Source organism: Aplysia californica, unplaced genomic scaffold (genome assembly GCF_000002075.1).
Source record: "Aplysia californica isolate F4 #8 unplaced genomic scaffold, AplCal3.0 scaffold00238, whole genome shotgun sequence".
Lineage (NCBI taxonomy): Eukaryota > Metazoa > Mollusca > Gastropoda > Aplysiida > Aplysiidae > Aplysia > Aplysia californica.
The window spans coordinates 895,995-918,235 of record NW_004797508.1 but is presented as its reverse complement, the minus strand read 5'-3'; the positions used below and the strand labels follow the sequence as shown (position 1 = coordinate 918,235).

General features: G+C 41.4%; 1 protein-coding gene across 1 annotated transcript in view; it reads right to left on the bottom strand.

The window, feature by feature from the left end:
• The window catches only part of LOC101849216 (unhealthy ribosome biogenesis protein 2 homolog), a gene marked incomplete in the record, with an annotated part of 76,489 nt that overhangs the window by 31,235 nt on the left and 23,013 nt on the right, over positions 1–22,241 (bottom strand). Inside the window, 7 exon segments of the mRNA XM_035970225.1 lie at positions 112–222; positions 1,145–1,285; positions 5,723–5,883; positions 10,958–11,137; positions 12,836–13,000; positions 13,417–13,592; positions 14,455–14,570. Coding sequence (XP_035826118.1) covers positions 112–222; positions 1,145–1,285; positions 5,723–5,883; positions 10,958–11,137; positions 12,836–13,000; positions 13,417–13,592; positions 14,455–14,570 — 1,050 coding nt within the window.

The following is a 22,241-nucleotide window of genomic DNA, read 5'->3' as shown; positions in this document are numbered from 1 at the left end:
AGAGTAACAAGCATAAGAAAGAAGAAGGGGAGATAAGGACTTTAGATGTTTGATAGGAAAGAAGAAGCAAACCACACCAGAACACCCGCCAACCACCCACTCCCAACAAACCTGTCAAGAGTCTCAGCATGGGACGAAGTGACAAAGTTCACGAGTCTTTCCAAGTCTGTCTCCACACTGCCACGCTCTCCTGTCACTTTCCGCCTTTTCTTTTGGGGAGAGCTGAAAAACACCAGACCACATTTCCCTGGTAAACTATGCAGCCTGATCAACAGAGTAGGCTTGACAGAATTTTGTTTTCGTTAGAGTTTTATAGCACATGCAACACAATAAGGTCATACAGATCCTGAATATTAGAGGTGTTATAAGACAGTAACAAACACAAAAAAAGGAGAGATAATGAAGGCAGATGTTTGATATGATAGGAAAGGAATAGCGAACAAGATCAGAGCACTCACCAACCACCCACGTTAACAGAAAGAATGTTCTTGACAATTCTGTCAGAGTTAAAAACAATAATACTTGTATCAAACACAACAAACAAGTATGTCAACACAACAAACAAGAGAATCATACACAATTAACGTTTTGTTAGCTAGCCTAGAGTAACAAACTTCTATCTGCTCAGTACTTAGTTTTGAGAAATTTGATGTCAATTTTTTAAAATTTTCACAACATGTCAAGCTTTTTTTAATGCAATTCTTCGAATGTCTTGATAACGACTCTGAATAATCTTACGACTCTGATAGAGCAGAAAATACACTTGGTTTAAGACCTCATGGTCTTAGTAACTCAAAACAGCCAAAAATGGAAGACAGAACTTTGTAATTCTAAGGTAACGAACTGTTTCAAGTGCAATTAACAACAGTTTTAAAACAGAGAACTACATCAATAAATGCGACAAACCAGTACACATCAAATGCAACAAACAAATGTATCAAACAAACACAACAAATAACTGTATCAAACACAACAAACAACTGTGTCAAACACAACAAACAAACGTATCAAACACAACAAACAACTGTATCAAACACAACAAACAATTGTATCAAACAACAAACAATGGTATCAAACACAACAAACAATGGTATCAAACACAACAAACAATTGTATCAAACACAACAAACAAACGTCTGACTACCTGCTTTGAGATAGGTGAAGGTCGGCCAACAGAACTGTCCACAGCCGGGAAGACAAGCATTCCTGGAATACTCTCCACTCCTTCACCTCAGGGTGTCGCAGAAATGTCTGCACTTCTTTGTAGAGCGAGGTGTCGCTCTCACTGTTAGTGTGTGAGTGTGTGTGTGTGTGTGTGTGTGTGTGTGTGTGTGTATGTGTGAGCGTTTGTGTGTGTGCGTGTGTGTGTGTGTGTGTGAAGGATAGAGAGGAGGAAAAGGGAGAGGATGAGGGGTGGAGAGGGGGCAAAAAGTGGGGGGAGGGAAAGAGAGGAAAGGAGATAGGAAAAGATGGGATCAAAAGGGAGAGAGGAGCGAAGGACAGTACGAGGAGGGGAGGGAGGGAGAAATAATTAACATCATGTATTATTCCTGGATTCACTCTCAGGGAATATGTGAGTACAAACAAATATTAAATCTCTTTCTCTACTAAATAGAGACCATAGAGTTACCCCCTTTTAAACTAGAATCCGTACAAGGTCACGTGACACGGAAACTTTTGAGTTTTTTGGCGGCCATTTTTAATGTGGTTAAAAAGTTTGTTTACATGTGAGTGGGCGTGTCTCTGCTCTTATGTGTTGTTTTATTTGATTCTAACGTTGTCTTTTAATCCACAGTGATTCTCTTAAAGGAGCAAGCATGTGAAACCTCTAGTCCCTTTCTGGATTAACGTCTGATAGGTTCCAATCGAGTATACGTATATATATATATACACAGCTGCTTGGAGCTGTGATTAGAAAGCACAGCTGAGTATGAATTATCACCTGTAGACCTAGATCTAGATATCTAGATCTAGAAATCACAGCTGAGTATGAATTATCACATGTAGATCTAGATCATTTAGATCTACGCAGATGATACACAGTTGTACAAATCTGTTCCACCATCAGATGTTAAAACCTTGCCTACCACCAAAGGTATCTGCATTGATGATGTCAAGAACTGGATGATTGATCATAAGCTCCAGCTTAATGAAAACAATACTGAATTTCTTTTATGTAACCCAAAGAAACGCCATATCCCCATAGACGTCTAGATCTAGATCATGTTTGTACGATGTGTAAGCAAGTGCGTGTGTGTGATAAGCACGTAGATCTCGGTGTGTGTGTGTGTGTGTGTGTGTGTGTGTGTGTGTGTGTGTGTGTGTGTGTGTGTGTGTGTATGTATGTGTGTGTCTGTGTGCATGTGTGTGTACTTTTGTGAATATTGTTCATACATGCATTTATGTGTAGATTCTAAAACACCTGGAGCTGTGTGGGCGATATAGAAATGATCAGCATTATTATTAGTAGTAGTAGTAGTAGTAGTAGTACTTGTAGTAGTATTGTTATGATTATGATTATTATAATAATAATAATAATTATTATTATTATAATTATTATTATTATTATAATTGTTATTATTATTATTATTATTATTATTATTATTGTTGTTATTGTTATTATTATTATTGTTATTATTATTATTATTGTTATTTTTATTCTTATCCTTATTATAACTACATTCTTAGAAACTTTCTTTACAATAAAACGAGACCAGAAAGGATGGTTTATCAGTGTACTAACAGAGCCTCCAAAGGAACCCCTCTTTCATTTCACTGGTAAGAAAAAGATTGATAAGAATTTTGACAGATTAAATCCAGATTTATGTTTTGAAGAAAATATTCCAAAAGATTAGGCTAAGAACCTGGTCTGATCAAAGCCTACCTTTCAGTACTAAAAATTGATACCAGATCTAACCACTGCAATTTTGCTTTGTCTTACTTAAACATCACAAAATCCAAGCTAGACCTACTATTCTGAGGTACTAATTTCTCTCACTTGACAATGACTCACTGACTTAAGATATATATTAAACATAGTAGTATAACAGTATCATCAATCATAATTATTTTAATGGGATGATAATGATGATGATGGGCGGGAGCAGCCAAAGATAGGCTCTTGTCTAAAATGTTTGATGTAATGTATAGGATATAAATATCTAAGCTTATTATTATTAGAGACAAAGGAAACCATAGTCAGGGTGCGCTTGGTGCTGAGCTTGTCATATGCACAGCATTTAATATAATGTGTTTGGCACATTTTTTATTGCACGAATGAATTTAAACAACTCATCACTGCTTCTGTCACGCAGTTCAGTGATGTCTGTTTTCTTTCATTACATTATCTATTTTTAGTGCATAATGTGTCTTATAGACACTCCGGTTTCTTTTTTAAAACATAAAGAGCCATCAGTAAGGTTCAGGGCCATGTGAAATTAAGGTTGACTAGCAGCTAGATCTTTTTCACAATGGGCAGGAAATGTCCTTATCAAACTAAAACAGTGTACTTTTTATTGTTTTGTTTTATTGAATGTTGACCAAAAATACCCAAATAAAGGTTTTTGTTTCAGTTATCTCTACACTATGTAGCAAAACAATTGACCAGGCTACAAAACAGCATTTAAGTTCACTTTTTTAATCTTTAGTGAGTCCAGAGTAGTCACAGTTGTTTTACTACCCGGTAATGTCCAAAATTAGACTTACTTAAAAAAGCAATATTAGGAGCTTTAGTTTAAGTGCTGTATATGGTCTACTTTATTTCTTAAAATCAATATAACCAAAGTTTAATGCCAACATAAGAAAACACTACTTATTTAGTATACTTTTTTTTTTAAGTGAACATATGAATGAAAAATACAGTTTCCTGTTCAAATGTCACAAGGGAAAGTTTAACTCGCTTTTTAAAATACCAGTACATGTATTCATCATTTGTTTGGCTGAATTTGCTTTATCAAGAGCTTCATAGCCTTCGTACTCCTAAAGGCTGAAAAACTCTAGAATGTTTTTCCTATGGCTCTTCCTGATATAATTTAATGCCAAACTCACATATTTGAGGGGGGTGTTGATATTGGGATTTGGGAGGAGAGATAGGTGGGGTGTTTATGGGAGGTTCCCATGACACCCACATCTTTTCATACTCCTTTTTAAAAGTTCTATTGGCCCTATACACTTTGATTCAGTCAATAAGAAATAAACCACGTCGTAGATAAAGTGCTGAGGAAGAAATAATTTTAAAGGGGTTGTTTTTTTCTTCTTTTTTTAAAAGCCTATATCTCTATCTATTTAATAATACATTTATGTGTAGATGTAGTTGTAGAAAGAATGCTGTATTATTGCTATTTAGTAATTTAGATATAGATTTTCTAGTGCACCGCGGCGCCCATGTAAAAAAAAAAATCAACAAGAACCAAGCCTCGCCTATCGCATATGAGTGAGAGAGAAAACATGCCTAGCCCATTGCTTTAGCATGAACTCCACACAACTTGCCACAAAAAACATGGCGGACGCCGCTGTTTAATGTGGCCGTCGCGCAACAAGGCGAGAGAGGGGCGTGCTGTATCTAGTGCCTATAGTGTACATCTACGATAGAGACTTAGTCCCAGTCAAGAGAAATATGTGAAGCAGCGTGGTGAAATCCGTCGCTCGTCAAAATACAGAAATGGAAGAAACAGGTATTTTTCCGCCAGTTTGGACATTTTTTTCAAATTTTTATTTTTTAGCTCAACCTCTTTCATGTCTAGATAAAAACACATGTCAATGTGAATTTTACTGAAGAAAAGTTGATTAAAGGTACAAAATTTGTCATTTTTTAATTTCCAAAGACTTCTTAGCTATTGGGAGTTACCAAAATATTGGGGCATTTTTCTAGTTAATTTCACTGCTGAAATCAGGCGACCTCACTTCCTTTAAGCGCATATATCTTGAGTTCTATTAAATATAGATGGACATATATATTTCATTGGAAGCAAGACAAATAAATCAACTTTCAGATGATACCAATAGCTCCAGAAGCACAAAAATTGATGAGCACCTGATTCCACTGCGTTGTGACACATATTTGATAACAGCAAACATAAAACAAGTAGCAACAAGACAAAATGAGTCAAATTCTACCATATAACATTATGTGTAAAAATTCAAAGATCTGTTTAAGCCCAACAAGTGGGTGAAAACAATATCAGTCTAGCAGCTGATATTGAGTAAAGAGAAGTGCATTGACCGAATAATGGTAATTCAGTGCTGGGGGAAAAAAAGTACGACAGACAGACAGAAACAATAGAGGGAATGTAAAGAAGTAGGACCTACCAGTACCGCTCTCCAACTACCAACAGTCTAGCTGCTATGGTTCAAAATTTAGAGTCATTGGCAGTTGGGGAATCAAAAGCATACAGTTGTGAGAAAATCTCGATTTTGCCCCATATCTCAAAATATGGAGTGCAACAAGCGACTTATTTAGTTGTGTCAATACATAAATGTATGTAGTACAATTGTACAAAAATTGAGTTTTACTTCTCCTCTTAAGTAATGGGTTCTGGATTATTTTGGTATAAAAAAAGAGACTTTACTTTGATTGTAAAGCTCATAGAGTTGAGTGGGAATTTCCGCTATACAACAGCTATCTATCATTATTATTATCATAACTTCCTCTAAAAATGTGTTTGATTTTTGTCAGTGTTTGAAGTTTAGAACAGTTAAGAATACATCTTTATGAGTGACATACCTGAAAGGCAGCTGGTGAGGGGAGTGTGACATAACCTGAACAATAAATAGCGCACAGGAATCGACTGACGTCTCAGACATGCCACGCGCAACTAGGGGAAGCATCTGAGTGAATTCTCGGAACAAACTTGCTGGATGTCGGAGATCAGACACCGAGGATATCTGAAATAAAATCTTTCTTCAATCACACCTTCTAGTCGATGCGTCTCACATTTGTTTGTTTGTTTGTTTGTTTGCGTAAAGTGAAGCACATCGATACAATAATGGTCATTTAGTGCAGACAGAAACAACAGAGGGAAAGTAAAGAAGTAGGACCTACCAGTGGAACCCTCCAACCACTCTTTGCTTCTCACAACACTACTGACAATATTTTTGTTTGTCGGAGCCAATCCAGTCTTTTTTTTTTTTTTAGTAGAGGGTTTTACAGCGCTCGCAACTGCATAAAGTCATATGAGCGCCAAGGGGTGGGTGCCAACAGAGAAGTCTTTACAGGGAATCAGACTCACCTCTTTAGCTTCAACAGTACAAAGTCTACTTCGACTATCAAGGCACCCCGGAAATAGCAGGTCAAAAGAGTGTGACAAACATACAGAAGAAGTAGAGGAAAATGACAATAGTAAGGAACAGGAAAGAAAACGCAGCAGATCCCTGTTGTAAATCAGGCACAGTTATGAGCGTGACATGAATCAGCCCATTTACAATTCTGTATTACCTGTCCTGGGCAACAGCGTCATTGCACACCGGACAGGTCCATAAGTGCTCAGTTCCCCCAGCACCAAAGCCCGCAAGGTATCCATACTGATTGTTCCGGTGGCTGTCTGATTATGGCGACGTCTTTCCTTTCCAGATAATCGTTCCTTTCTTCCTTCTCCCCTCTCTATCCCCATTTCCCGCATCCTAATGATTGCATGGTGTTCTGCTGTCTCCTTGTCTTCTTCATCCCGCAACTTTTTCTCCAGGGTCTTCAACACTTCTCCTTTGTCAAATTTCACCTCACCATCAACCACGGCACTGCCTGCCAGCCTATCAGCCTCCTCATTGCCTTTCACTCCAGAGTGCCCAGGACAGAATATCCATGTGATGGCTCTAAGTGATGAGTGTTGTATTGGGTTCATCCATCCACTCCGAGAGTCCGTGACAATGATGAGATGAGTTGTTCTTGGTCTTGTATTATGAAGCCATCCAAGCGCTCTTGCTACGGCCTCAATCTCCATTTTCATGCTTGAAGTTGTTCTTTCTATGGCCCCTGACATGCCATGAACCTTTTTGTTCCCACTGTACACCACAAAACCCCATCCACTTCTCTCACCCCTCCTGACTGATCCATCCGTATAGATCACTGGGTCCTCTGGCTTGGAATGCTCCTCAGTTAACTGTCGTATATCATTATCGTTAATGACAGCAGCACATTCCCGTCTTTCACGACCCATAGTGATGTGAACGTTGGCCAGGCTTCTGCAATCGAGGCTCAGTTCAAACCAATCTTTTCCATAGCATATTTCATCGATGCCACAAACTTTCCTCAAGGAGTCTTCGGCTTCTGCCATCCATGAGCTGCCCCGTTTGATCCTGTTTCCGTTGATGCTGCCCAGGTTGTCATGCAAAGGGTGCCTTGGGTCTCCCAAAACATTCAAGTACAGCTTTGCCTGTGCCACCTTATGCCTCACTCTGATGCTGGCCAGGTCAAGGATGTATCTCATACAGACAACATGGGTGTCCTTTGTGCAACCTAGAACGGCCCTCATAGCTGCATTCTGTACTCTCTCCAACCTGTCTATCTGAGTCTTGGACAGGGAGAGGATGCCCAGCCCATAGTCTATGACTGACAGAACCACCAGCTGCATTAGGAGAAAAAGAACTCTGTTGAATTCCCGCTGAAGCCAAGGTCTTCACTACATTGATGCCCTTCTGAGCCCTGACAGCAACATTGTCAATATGTCCTCGGAATGAAAGTGTCCTGTCCAGAGTGATTCCCAGGTGAGGTACTTCAGCTCATGCTGTCTGTCTATGAGAAAGTGGTCAAACACAATTGGAGAGGTAGGATCTTTCACAACACGGTTGTTGAGTGAGCACCAGATGACCTGTGCTTTGTCTGGATTGATGACTGCATTGTATTCCTCGCACCAATCTGCGACCTTGTTCAGCCTGTCCTGTAGCATCCGTCCAACCGCTAGCCTATCGCGACCTTGTCCGTAGACCATCACATCATCTGCAAATGTGAGAATTCTTCCTGCTCCACTTACACCGATCCTGGCAATTTTGGATGTATATATGTTGAATACAACCGGTGGTAATGCTGATCCTTGTGGCAGTCCTGAGGCAATCACTACTGGGTCTGACATCCATCGCCCACTTCTCAGCACCACCTTCCTCTTAAACAGAGCTTCGGAGATCCATTGTATCAACCAGGGGTCAACATCCATTTCCATCAGGAGACCCATGAGCTTGCCGTAATCAACTCGGTTGTAAGCATCCTCTAGGTCTATAGCAGCCATTGCTGTCTCCTCCTTTCTCTGGGACCCTTCAAATACATCATAGGCTAACACAGCCGTGTTTGTGCAGGTGTCTTTCCCTGGTCTGTAGCTTCCAAGGCTTTTTCCTCTCTAGGTAAATTGCCAGCCTTTTGGCCACAATCTTTTCCAGGATCTTTCCATACGTGTTCTGCATGGTGATGATTCTGTATCCCTTGATGTTGGAGTGTCTTTGCCTGGTTTGGGAAGAGGCATGAGATAGCTGTGTAGCCACTCCTCTGGGATCTTGCCTCTGGCCAGACTCTCCACCATGCCCTGTAGATCTTTTTCATCTGCATCCTTAAAATGGCTGTATCTCACCCCATCAGGCCCTGCTGCACTATCCTTCGTTCCAATTATGACCCGTTTCACTTCCTGTATTGTGACACCCTCTCCATACTGCACCTCTGGCACAGCAGTCTTCATAATTGCCCTGATGTTAGCACGCTCCTCCATGTCGCCTTGGTGAGTCTACTTGATGTACCTCTCAAGGAAAGCCCGGCCTTTTGCTTCATCTGTCTCCAGTAGCCTATCGTTCTCATCTTTAACAGACAGACAGCCAGCGTCAGTCCTTAATACCTTCATTTTTCTGTGCAATTTCTAAAACCTGTGTAGCGCCTTCTCCGATGACACCTCGGTCACGTACTGCTCCCATCGTTCCTGCTTGGCCTCATTTGCACTTTCCCTGAAAAGCCGCCCATCTCTTTTTATCCGCTCTCTTAGAGTATTCTTCTCCTCGTCTGATACCTTATCCGATTTCCTCGCCCTTTGCAATTTACAATTCTAATGTGCAAGAATGAGAAATGTCCCCCCTTTGGGAATGGCCTAAAGACACTACAGTCAGTGGCACTGCCACGGGGGGTAAATCCAGGCTGAGAGGTACAAAACATCCCAGCTGACAGAAAGAGACACACAAATAAATAAAAGCTTTCCAAAGTGGGAACCAAGCTCATGTCTTCTGTGAGCAATGGCGAAGAGTCTGATGATAGTGATCACTACACAAAAGATGCCAGTACTAGGGATTTTTCCAACACATTTTTTTTTCTTTTCAGTAAGAATTTTATGGCACTTGCAACACATACAAATCATATAAGTGCCAAAGATTACAGGTGTTACTAAAGTGTATCATACAAAGAAAGGAAGATGGAGAGATAAGTACAAAAGATATTGATAGATAAGAAGGAGCAAACCTCACCACAGTGCCTTCCAACCACCCACCTCTCACCAAAGAAGATAAGCAAAAAAACACAACAAAACAAATAAGGCAAAACACAAAACTAACTCTTACAAGACCTTTGAAGAACCTGTCTTATACAAAGAACCAAGAGAACATTACAAAAAATAAAACAATCGCCAGGTAAGGAAAAAAAACGTTTCCCATATCTTTGTACAGTTCTGTCCTGCCATGTCAACTCATTTGAGCCTATTCCTGTTTATTTATGGGACACGCCTGCCACCTGATGACTGAATTCTGTGTACAGTCAAACCTGCCTTAACGGAAACCTGTGTAAAACGGAAACCTGTCTTAACGGAATCTCCCCGCTCCCCCCTTGATACATTCCTCTTTAATTACCTGTATAAAACAGAAACCTGTCCAACGCGGAAACGGAAAGAAAAATCCGCTCCCTTCCGAGGGTTTCACCTGTCTAAGACGGAAAATGCTTTGCCCGTTCAGCCCTGATTTGAAACAAAACTCACAAGTTTGATTCCGTCCGATCTAAACTTAACTCCATGGCCATGCCGCTGGGGGTAGGGGTGCAATGGGGGTAGAGTAGAAGTTACCCTAAGTTACCCCATCATGTGAGCACTGAGCGCAGCAGATGGTCAGTGTGATATCTCACGACTGCCCGTGAGAGTGCTCGAGTAGCCAGCCACTACGGAAACTTTCCTGGGTAGCCAGAAGTCAGAGGTGTGAAATTAGATTGACCAATGCCTGCCGCCCTGATCGTACGGCCTGCTGAGAAAAGAGTTCCTCGAATCGTTGTTACAATGATGGCAGTGAGGGGTGGCATTGGTGGGTGGGACTAAGGGTGGAAGCAAAGGAGGTGTTCAAACGTTTCTGTTTTTAATAGGTCAAACAGTGGTCATATGAAAGGCAAGCACTGATGGTAATTGGATAAGTAAGACTGACGCATGTCACTATCAGACAGGAGAGCAGCTGAGAGGTGTGAAGTTTTGATCACTGCTTGCCGATCGGACAAGAGATCCTTGATCCCACCGGCTGGGCCTTTGAACACCCCCCCCCAAATTCCCATGTATAAGACGAAATTTTTTCCCCGCTCCCTTGCGATTCCGTCTTACACAGGTTCGACTGTATTTACGGGATGTGCTTTTAGTTTAGTTTCAGTGCTAGATTTACGGCACTTGCAACACGATAAGGTCATATAAGTGCCCAAGATTAGAGGTGTTACAAAAGAGTTACAAACACAAAAAAGAAAAAAGAAAGAAGAAGCAAACCACACCAGAGCACCTGCCAACCACCCACCCATGTGACTTATTCCACCAAACAGGAACAAAGAAAGCCCTTACATTTCCCTCCCACAGCTCATACACAGTGACTTATACCATCAACCAAGAACAAAGAAAGCCCTTACATTTCCCTCCCACAGCTCATGAACGGTTATTTATTCCAACAAAAAAACCCCAAAAAACAAAGAAAGCCCTTACATCCCACACCTTTTGAACGGTGTCTCATTCCAACATACAATAACAAAGACAGCCCTTACATTTCCCTCCCACAGCTCATGAACGGTATCTGACGTCAGCCTCTGACCATCCAGATGTGAAGACACAAAATCCTCAATGGCAACCACAAAGTCCTGTCCAGCCAGGGCGACTGGGCGGTCAGCAGATGCCTTTTCTCCTCTCTGAAGCAACAGACGAACCTTGGTGCTGGTGTCAACATGCTGCGGAATAGATTTTGTAACAGTTAGAAGGATAGATCATGTGACCATTAGAAGACTAGGTCATGTGATAGTTATATATACCAGGTGACTGTAAGAGGAATAGGTCATGTGACCATTAGAAAAACATGTGACCACTAGAAAAAAAAACATGTGCCTGGTAACGGAATAGATCCTGTGATTATTAAAGGAATAGTTCATGTGACCATAAATGGAATAAACCGCATGACGGTTAGAAAAACAGGTCATGTGACTGTCAGAAAAACAGGTCACGTGACTGTTAGATGAATAGATTATGTAACCGTTTGAAGAATAGACCACACCTAAATCACAATATTTTACCTTTAGATTTGTATTTTAACTAAGTAAATCTAAACACTAAAATGTAAAGCATCCAAATGAAATGACATACAGTTTTTTTTGTGGTCCCCTGGGAAGATTCCTTTTAATGGACACACATTTAGAGTGTTACACTGACATTATGGCCTTTAGCACATAATGCAACCTTTCGAAGATACTGTGGTGTATTTGGTTGTTTTTGGTTGTGGCAGGGGGTTAGGCCTAGCCTATTGTATTGTTTGGCTGAAAGTGTGAGAGTGAGTAAAGTGTGAGTCTGTGTTCAGTTGTATTGTTTGCAAGTTGATAAAAGTCTGAGTTACTACTGGTGGGACTTTGAGAGGAGAGATTTGTATCAAGGCAGAGGAGGCCTGCTGAAAGTATAGGTTGTGAAAAAGGCTAGTTAGAGCCTCGGTTCAGTTTTGCATGAAGTGTGAGATTCCAATCCAACACATCGGGGCCCCAAAGCTGCGGAAAGAATCACAACACAGAGCAGAGGAACAGGTTTGGCTAATTCCTGTTATAGTAGCATGTGACAGAAGGTTAGTAGTGATAAATCTTTGTTTTATGTTCCAAGTAACAACAGATACACTGACCCAAAAGGGACCTGATTTAGAATCATTAACGAAATCGAAATTTGTTCTTCCTCTTCAAGTGCCAGACCTGCAACAGAGATGAGGCATTGTGGTTTGCTTCTCATTCCTCTGCTCCAATGCTCTTTAAAAAATCTATATCAGCCTAGACCCCAAACAACCCAAACCATATCGTCTGTTAGTAAAATTGAAATTGTTAACACACTAAAAATATAAAAGAATACAATGATCAGAGGAAGGAAACAATTCTGGCAACGGTCAGAGAGTTCGTGGGTGAAAGTTCAAAGACATAAAAAATCCTGAAGATGTAGGATGGGAATTTTCAAAAACCTGAAAGTCTTCGTACAGAAAGATAAGATGGCAAAGCCAACAAAACACATGCAAAAAATAACAAGGGTTTAATAGTACATGAGGTTTATCCCCAAAGAGAGGATGGGGGCCTTTTCGGGACTACTGTCCTGCTTCATTTTGCATGTTGCGCCGTCGCCGGTTTTTACACACGTACGTGCTGGCCCCAGTAAAAAAAACCCGGCAGACCTAGGTCTGTTGAGGTTTTAAAAAATGCCGGGGCTGGCATATGCCTGCGAACTTTCACTCATGACAGAGAGGGCCACTGGTAGATCCTCCTCCTCTAATTTCGACCCGTTATTTCTGTCTGTCTATCATACTCTTTACCACCACTTAATAGCCATTGTTGTGTCGATGTGTTTCTCTTTACTAACAATAAACTCAGTCCTGAATACAAACATGACTAAAACAATAGCACACTGACCTTGTACAATTTTCTCAAACCAGCTCGCAATTTCTTCTCCTCTTTCGTCTTTCCCTCTGATGCAGGGGTTGAGCTAGAAGTCTCCCTCCATTTGGGACTCAACATGGATTTGAACAGAGACCACACAGATACAAGTTCCATGAGCTCTTTTATTCCCTGAAAGAGCTGTAAAACAAAGTAGAAGTTATGATTACACAAAGATGGTCAGAATAATAGATAGAGAGACATCTGATCATTTTGTTTGTTAATGTATGGGGGGGGGGGGGGGGTTTTTAATCCCCCCCCCCCCCCCCCTCCATTCTTATCCCAACAATAATCTGTTTCAATTTCCGTATCCTCCACAACAGTAGGTATATCTTTCTCCAGTCGTCCCACCAAAACAACACTCTGTCCATCACCACCCTCCTCACTCGAACCCTTCCCTCACCTCTAAAATAATAAATTATCCTCCACAACAACAGGTATGAGATCCAACTTCCCCAGTTTTCCCATCAACACCACCCTCTCTCTGCCCTCATCTCTCCCTCCCCTAACCTCTCCCTCCCCTTCCCTCTCTCTCCCTCGCCTCTCCCTCCCCTCACCTTTCTATCCTCCATCGCGGAAGGAATGAGAACCTCCGTCTCCAGTCGTCCCACCAACACCACCACTTTGTCCATCACCACAGAAGCTGTGCGCTGGTCAAACACTGACGAATTCTCCAGAAGAAATGTGTACAGTTTCAGGGTCCAACTCAAATCACTCAGACCCCTACTCTTTTCTGTGAGGAAAATAAAGGAGGGGGGAGAATTTAAAGAAAGAGGAACATATTAAAAAGAAATAAAATAAAAATAGGTATTTTGACTTGACTGATAAGGATAAAAATAATTATCATTATTGGAAAAAAAAACCGCGTCTTAATCCATGGTTTAATAGTATACGATTTAATAAAAGTAAATTCAATTTATCATTCCATTTAATCCAAAATAATTGCTTTACACCCCCCACTGACACAATTTAGATCCTGCACGGGGCACACTGCTTCAGTTCTTTCTGTCAGGACAAATGCCGACTAAAAGGGATGCAACATTCCATCAGACAGATACAAACACTCAATAAAAGACTTCTAAATACTTGAATCAAACTCATGTCTTCAGTGTGTAATAGCTATGAACCTATCTGATACTAGAACTGGGCAATGAGTCGCTTTAGCAAAATCCGGAATATATGTTAGTGCACCCCTTCGGCAAATAATATGATACAACCGCTTCTGCAAATGGGTTAGAACCACTTCGACAAACGGGTTAGCATCACTTCAACAAATGAGTACACCCACTTCGGCAAGCAGGTCAGGAAAGTGAGTTCCCATTGCTAATTATCCGGTTGTTCGGATAAATTATCAGGACTTTGCCCACCTCTATCTGATACACGGTAAACATACAGCATTATCGAGACATAAACAGCCAATAAAGTATCACAACTTACCAGTAACGCCCTCCCAACCACCCACATTACTTATCTCCCACCCGGCAGAGACACCCTTCAATCACCAATTTAAATTTCTCCACCCCCAACAGACACCCTCCAACCACCTATTTACATTTCTCCACCCCCAACAGACACCCTCCAACCACCCACTTTACCTTTCTTCGAACCGGCAGAGACACAAGACGAGATCTGTTTGACTAGAGACTTTTGCAGCATCTCCCACAGCTCCAACAAGGTCGTGCTTGGAACGTTCCGGAACATCCAACACAGGCTTGTGGTGGGGAGGTGATCATTTGGGGGGGAGATAGGGGAAGATAAGAGACAACAACGTCAATGATATATTCATTTCATTCTTTATTTTTAGCTCGGTTTTAGAAAGAACTTTGCAGCATTTACAAGACAAATCTAGGTCTTACGAGTGCTTAAGATAAGAAGTATTACTAGAGACAAGGTTCCTGCCATGAACTTCCCACCAAATTCAAGGAGATTTCAAGGAGAAATTTTAAAAATTCAGGGAGATTTGGTCAAGAAATTCATGATGAAAGCCTATTTCCCATAGGCCTACACTTATCCGAAAGAAATCATAGTTCCGATTTTCCTACAAAAGTCTGTTCCAGGGTGACTGCCACCCCGGCTTCTCTCAATTTTCCAGGGGGGCATATCCATTTTCCAGGGGCATGTTACATAACAATGACAGTGCATGCTCCATTTATATATCGTCCCTGTAAGTTTCTAAATGCGTAATTCCGTTGAGGCAAATTTTACAGGAGAGACAAAAAACGTAATAAATAGTAAAAACAGAATGCAAATGTACTGGTCTTTCTACATCTTGTAAAGAATACTTCTATGTATACAACTGTCAATGTGAAAATTCTTTTGTTTTTGAAAATTAATCATAAAACAGACTTACGTGTTTAGAGACTCCAAATTTGAAACATTTAAACGCGTAAATCGAACCTGTTGACTTGCGTAATAAATTGGAGCAGAAAGTTTGTAAGGTCTACTCGCGTAAGTCTGCGGCAGGGGGCCGTGGTTAGCCATACGTGTTTAGAGGTTTCATTATTTTAACATGTGGCTTGTGAATCAATGACTTACTTGTTTACAGTACGAATCTTTCAGTTTATTTATTAGAAAAACTATGCAAAGGACTTTGAAGAAATAAGGCAGATTGGTTTCATAGATTCTAGGTGCAATTAACTTTGCAAGTAATATTGATTGATCGAATTAATTGGTATATTAACTATACTTCTGGTTGATATTATTCTTATTTCCCAGTCCTTTCACACTTACAACACAAATCGACAGTAGGTCTATTATAAGTAAGAGGATTATGACGAAAGACAACAGAAGAAAACCCTTAGAATGACAAAGTGTAGCTTGTGTGCGAAGTAGCAAAGGAGCAGCCTTCCAATCACCCAACAAATTACGAAAAGGAGCCAGTTCATTCTTTCAGGAACATTTTCAACTGTATTAAAGTAATGCTGTAACTGTAACACATGATATAATATAACAGAACATTTTACTTAATCAAAAACACATCAATTCAATATCACCATGTAGAAATTTAAAATGATTCCATATTTTTTCATTCAACCTCCCCCGAAAAAAAAAATCCCTAAGAAGACTTATTCAAGTTCATGATCCAGAACTATATAAAATAAAGAACTGCCTGAAAAAACAATTATCTAACCAGTATTCGTAGCCGTGAGAAGGAAAAGGTGGTGCTGGGTTGGACATGTCCTTAGAATGGACCCAAATGTCACTCCCAGGATAGCCAGAGGAACAAAAAAAGGGGGCCACCCTTCGGAGAAGGAGCATTGAACAGGAGATGAAATCCAAGGGATGGTCATGGGGACAGATCAAGAGATTGGCCTTAGACAGGGAGAGATAGCGTCCCGCCGTATCAGCCTTATGGGCTGCGCAAGCACCCTCAAGATAACAAGAAGAAAATTTATATAATAATTGTATACGAAATTGATTGCTTTGATAAAGTGTATTGTTGAGGACATTCCCGATTCAGTCTTGTTTCAACTTGTTATAAAATGCCCAACATTCCAATGATATTACTGATTTCAGTGCTTGCAAATGTTTGAATTTGACATTTGAGATGCTCCTGTTGGCATAAAACAGCTTCTTGGGAGTGGCAATCAGTGCTGTAGACTGATTTCTTTTCTCTGGAAACTCTGACCATTCGTCCCCGAATCCAAGGTTATACTATCATGAAGAGTATTTTTCTATCAAGCAGGTATTTCAGAGCCCTGATGTCAGTAACTGTAGCATCCCCAGCTTTCTATCATGGACGGATGCAACTAAGGGTGTTCACACCATCAGAATTTGAAAAGAATGTGTGAGTCAAATACTCCACAGAGTGCGAAAATGGCTTTCTTCGGGCTTCTTCAATTAATCGAACATAGTCGATAGGAAGGAACATCTTCTTATTCTTGATTCGTCTTTCGATAACGCGGTGGACGTTATCCACCTCCATCATCGTGTGGCCCCTCTCAAGTATTTTCTGCTCTACTTCCTTGTCATGCATCACGGAGAACATGGAAAGAGCAGTGGCTAATGTTTTGTTTCTGTTCTGAAAAGTACATCCATCGGAATAGATGATGTACCTATCAAAAGACAGATCACTTTCCAGGTAATCCACAATGCATGAAGCAAATTCGTGAGCAGACAAGCTCCCTTTCGCCTCGTGCTAGACATAGCATTGGACACCATGTGACTATAAATCAAATATTGTGAAGTTATGGACACAGAGTCTGGTCCTATAGTATAATGCCGATGCTTTCAGCATGGGGCAAAGCAAAACTGACTGTAGATCCACAGTAATGACCTTTGTTGTGTCCTTATTTTGGACCATTTCCTCATCTGCTGCCATCTCTTGCTGTGCCCTTTCTTTCTTTTGCCCACGAGCCAGATATGTCTTCATCGACATTGCCTTCATCAGAGATCATACTGATCATCAGAGATCATACTGATCTTTGCGCGGTTTGAAAAGAGAAAGATTCATTTTCTGTAATTCATCGGCAAAAATTGGACGAGAAAGAGCCTCCATCTTCTTTTCTTTACATTTTGTTTCATAGAGACGAAATAGATCGGTCCTGCAATGGAAAACTGCCTCTAAATATAGCCTGGAGCTTTTCTTTCGGCAATAGTGAGACTCCGTTTTAGGCAGACTTTCAAGGAAGGGTCGCAGATGTAATCGCGCATCAGAGTCAGATGCTAGTCTCCGAGAAGACTCATTCCCTGTTGATAAGCCATCACCTGGTCCTCCGCGATGGTGTCTCACATACCGTACCATTCCTTGAGTCCTATTGTAGACCAATACGTCTGACAGCAGACCCTGAATCTGCCTCTACTGGTTTTCAGAAAATACTGCAGGGACGTAGTCCTACAGGATGCTGCAGACGCTGCTTTTTTCTGTTTGGCTGGCACCTTGCATACATGTCTTGGCAAAAATACACCATTCTCTGGCCAGGGCGGCGACAATAAGAAATAAAATATTTCCTACCTCTCTTCTTCTGTGATATTCGAACACTGATTACACTTGACCTTGCAAGAGCATCTTTCCTCGAAGTTCTTCTATCCTTTTCAACGTTCTCAAACCCTTTATCGACTTCCTTCATAAGATTGCCCTGCTTCACGTTTCTTGAGTTCACAAATCTCTCCCAGTTTTCTCTTCCAAGCTTTCTCTTCTTTCCATTGATTATTCTCACATTATCGCTGTCGTTTCCATCACCACATGATCGATCAACAAGAACCTGACCTCTATCAACATATATATTGGAATCAACATGTTCGCCTCTCTGGTCAGTGACATTCAAATCCAAATCTTCATCATACATGTTGAAATCAATAATTTCACCTATAGGATCAGTGCCATTTAACAACTCAAAAGCTTCAATTCTACCATCATACATATTGGAATAAAAAAACTTCATCTCCACCGTCATATGCATTCGCATTATGATTAAGAACATTTTTTCTGCTGCAATCAGCATTCACAAAAAGAGACCCATATCTACCATCACACACCTTCACATCATGAGCCTTATCTCTAGCATCACATATTTTCACACCAAAAACCATTTCTCCACCATCATTTACATTCATATCTATTTCTCCATTACCGTGTATAGACATACTCAAATCAAGAACATTCTGAAAATGACTAGATCTATCGTCTCGCTGGTCAGCAGCAGTTTCAGTGACTACTTTCTTCCCCATAGCCTCATTGTGATCAAAATACACTAAATCACTGCTATTCACTGACATGTCTACAAATGAGTCAATGATATATCCCAAAAATTGTCTAGTGGTTCATACAGAGAAGACTCATGGGCATGTCCCTCTGAGGAGTGAGGACGGGCATTTCCCTTAGAGAGGTGCTGGGTATGTGCCCTGGACTGTGGTCATGGAGGCTTCACTGGAGGGTTTGCTGCTACCTTTTTAGACAGCTGTAACAGTTTGTGAAAAGCGGTTCTTGACTGAAATGTAAATAATAATATAAGTTATTAAATGTATAATAAAGTATGCTTCTTCTAAAGTAAAAGTAAATTTGAATGTTTCAAAAAATAATCCTCATTTTCAATGGTGTTTGACTTTGGGAAACATTTATCTTATAGCAGGATGAAATATAATAACGATCAATCCACATTGCTGAGATACATCTATGACTAATTAAAACCCAACAATTAATCAACATTGATGAGATCTAAACCTGTGACTAACAATACATAATAATTAATCTATATTTACGAGATCTAAACGGTGTCAATGGGCTTAATCTTTCACATGAAAACTAAACGCGTCGTAAGTCTTGACAATCTCCATGCAAGTCACCATGAAGCTTACATAATTATGGGCGACTTTGTAAGCTCTAAACACTGATGTCACAATGTATCACACAAAACAAAGATTTATTTAAATAAACACATAATAATTTCGAAAAGTATCTTACATACACATCTTAATATGAGGGAAGAAACGGTATAACTCACCTCTAGGCTGTTACTTGAACCAAAAATGAAACAAAATTATTGTTTTAAGCGAAGGTGCTGGGCTGGGACTTCTGCGTTTAGAGTTTCAAATCAAGGTGAAATCCTGTTACACGCGTTTAGAATCCGTGACAAAAAGTGCAATTTTCATTTGTTCAATGACTTTAATATTTATAGAGGAGGTGGGGAAAACCTATTGGAGTGAAATAAAACCTAAATATTATTTTCCAAAATTCCGGACTTACGCGTTAAGAGACTTAAACGGACGATATTATATATAATATACACACAAACGTGCGCCCATAAAGGTACATTCTATCCAGTCAAAAACATGTCAGTGTGACACTGGGATATTGTGTGACTTAGGTATTTTAGTCTGTTCTTTACTTATTTATATTTTTCCCTCACTATACTCGCACTATATATATAGTCAAACCTGCCCTGACGGCCACCTCTATAAGACGGCCACCTGTACAAATGGCCACTTTCCATTTCCCCCCTTGCATTTTTTCTATATAATTTAACTGTGTAAAACGGGCACCTGTCCAACGCGGCCACGGTCACCATAATTTAACACATAACCCGTATCACATAAAGCAATAACACTTGTCTTAGACGGCCACCTTGGTGACTCCATTACGTTTTGTCCCTCCCACTGTTGACCAATAGGTACCAATTTTCAGCTGCTGGTGAGATAAGCATGTGATCCCTCCTGGACAGAGGTATCCCAGATACATACGTTTTATGGCTGAATGACTTCCTTCAAAATCGTCAAGCCAGAGTCCGATTCAATGGAATACTGAGTAATAGCAGGAAAATGAACCAAGGTCTCCCACAAAGTTCGGTCCTGGCACCCATCCTCTTCCTTTCTTATATCGACGAACTGGCGAAACTACTTCCGGACGATCTTACAATTTCACTCTACGCTGACGACGTCTCTATCCTCGCTTCATCACGCACGACACGAGACGCCGAAAGTCTGGCACAAAGAGCGGTGGACATCGTTGCTGACTGGAGCAGGCGATGGAAACTCACGCTAAACGGCTCAAAGAGCGAGACAACATTCTTCACGCTCGCAACATCTGACTCGGAATGGAAGTCGTGCATCACGATAAATAATTTGTCAATTAGGTATGAGCCCTACGCAAGACTCCTGGGAGTCACACTCGACCGCAGGCTCACGTTCAGGAAACAGGTTGAGACAGTAATAGCTAAGGCCACACAGAAGATGAGGATGCTCAGCGCTGTAGCGCACTCAAAATGGGGATGGAGGAAAGACGACCTACGCAAGGTCTACCTCACTCATATACAAAGTGTTCTCAACTTTGCGAGCAGCAGCTGGCAACCGTGGCTGAGCAAAACTCTGATAAATAATCTGGAGGTGATTCAAAACATGTCTGTGACTGATTACCACCCAAGCCCAGTCCTCACCGATCGAGGCACTTCGAGCTGAAACGGGTGTCCCAAGCATTCAGTCCACCATAAATGCTAACTGTCTCCGATCAAGAGAGAAGGCCCTCCGACTGAACAACGACCACCCTCGACAAATTGCGGCAACGGAACAAGTGCACAGACGGCTAAAAGGACGCAGGGATTTCCGAAAAAAGGGCCGAAGACGTCAGCAAAAAGAGCCCACATCTGTTCGACTGCGAGAGGAGGCCCATCACTTACTTCGAAACCAGGCCCTGGGAACGTGGAATCAACCCCGACATCACTTTCCCCCACCTGTACGGCATAAGCGGAAGGAGTGACTCCAGTGAGAAGATTCAAAGCGCTGCTGTTCGTCGAGCACGAGAGCTTGGCGCACAGTACAATATCTACACTGACGGCTCGGCTAGGGCAGGAACAACGGACGACGGCGCTGGAGTCGTCATCACAACGGGGAATCCGTCCAACCCTACCGTTGTCGAGACATTGAGGGAGAAAGGCGCCATATTTACGTGCTCTTTCGAGGAAGAAAGGAGAGCCTTGGAAATGGCCATTGACTGGATTGACAAAGAGTGCGATGCATCCAACTCGGTCGCTATCTTCACCGACAGTCAATCACTATGCATGGCACTAGTGGGAACATCACCATCCTTCGACCAATTGCGACTACGCATAAATAATGCAATACCTCAACCCACGATTCAGTGGATCCCTGGTCACCGCGATATCTTCGGCAACGATCTCGCTGACAGTAATGCCAAACTGGCAACAGCGCTGCCGGGTCCAGGCCGCCAAATTACTTATGACAGTGCGTGCGCCCAGATAAAACTAATTACAAAAGACCCCCCTATATGCCACACGCGGACGAAGGAAGTATACAGGGCATTTTCCTTAAAACGAGAGGCTCTTATTATGTCCCGCAGTGACCAGTCATTACTGGCAAAAATCAGGACCGGTCATTTTTCTGGGCTTCGGGCCTACAAAAATAGAATAGACAAAACATCGGACCCAATATGTCCATTGTGCAGCGAGGAGCCCCAAGATTTGGAGCACTGGCTGCAGAGATGCCCCGCCACGGAGGCCCGGCGGTGGCATCTCTTCGGGGAGGATTCAGGGAGGTTGGACTGCCTCACCCACTACCCAAGGGAGGCGGTGGCCCTGGCGAAGAGCACTCTTCGGGGCTCCGAACATTTCGAATGGATAGGCTACCACACACACACAACAACAACAACAACAACAAAAACAACAACAATGCGGCTACTTTCGATTGGGACCTCAGATGGAAATGGTTTGTTTTCTTCATCTTGATCAGTCCTGCCTAACACGGCCACCTGTCTTATACGGCCACTGTTCTCCTTGACAATGGGTGGCCGTCTTACACAGGTTTGACTGTAAATAAAAATGAATCTTGTTTTGAGCCTGAGAAAAGGCCTAGGGCCAGAATATCGACTGTCAAGAACCAGTTTGGGTGTCAAGGTATACATAATAAACATGAAAGACAAACTCAAAGTAGA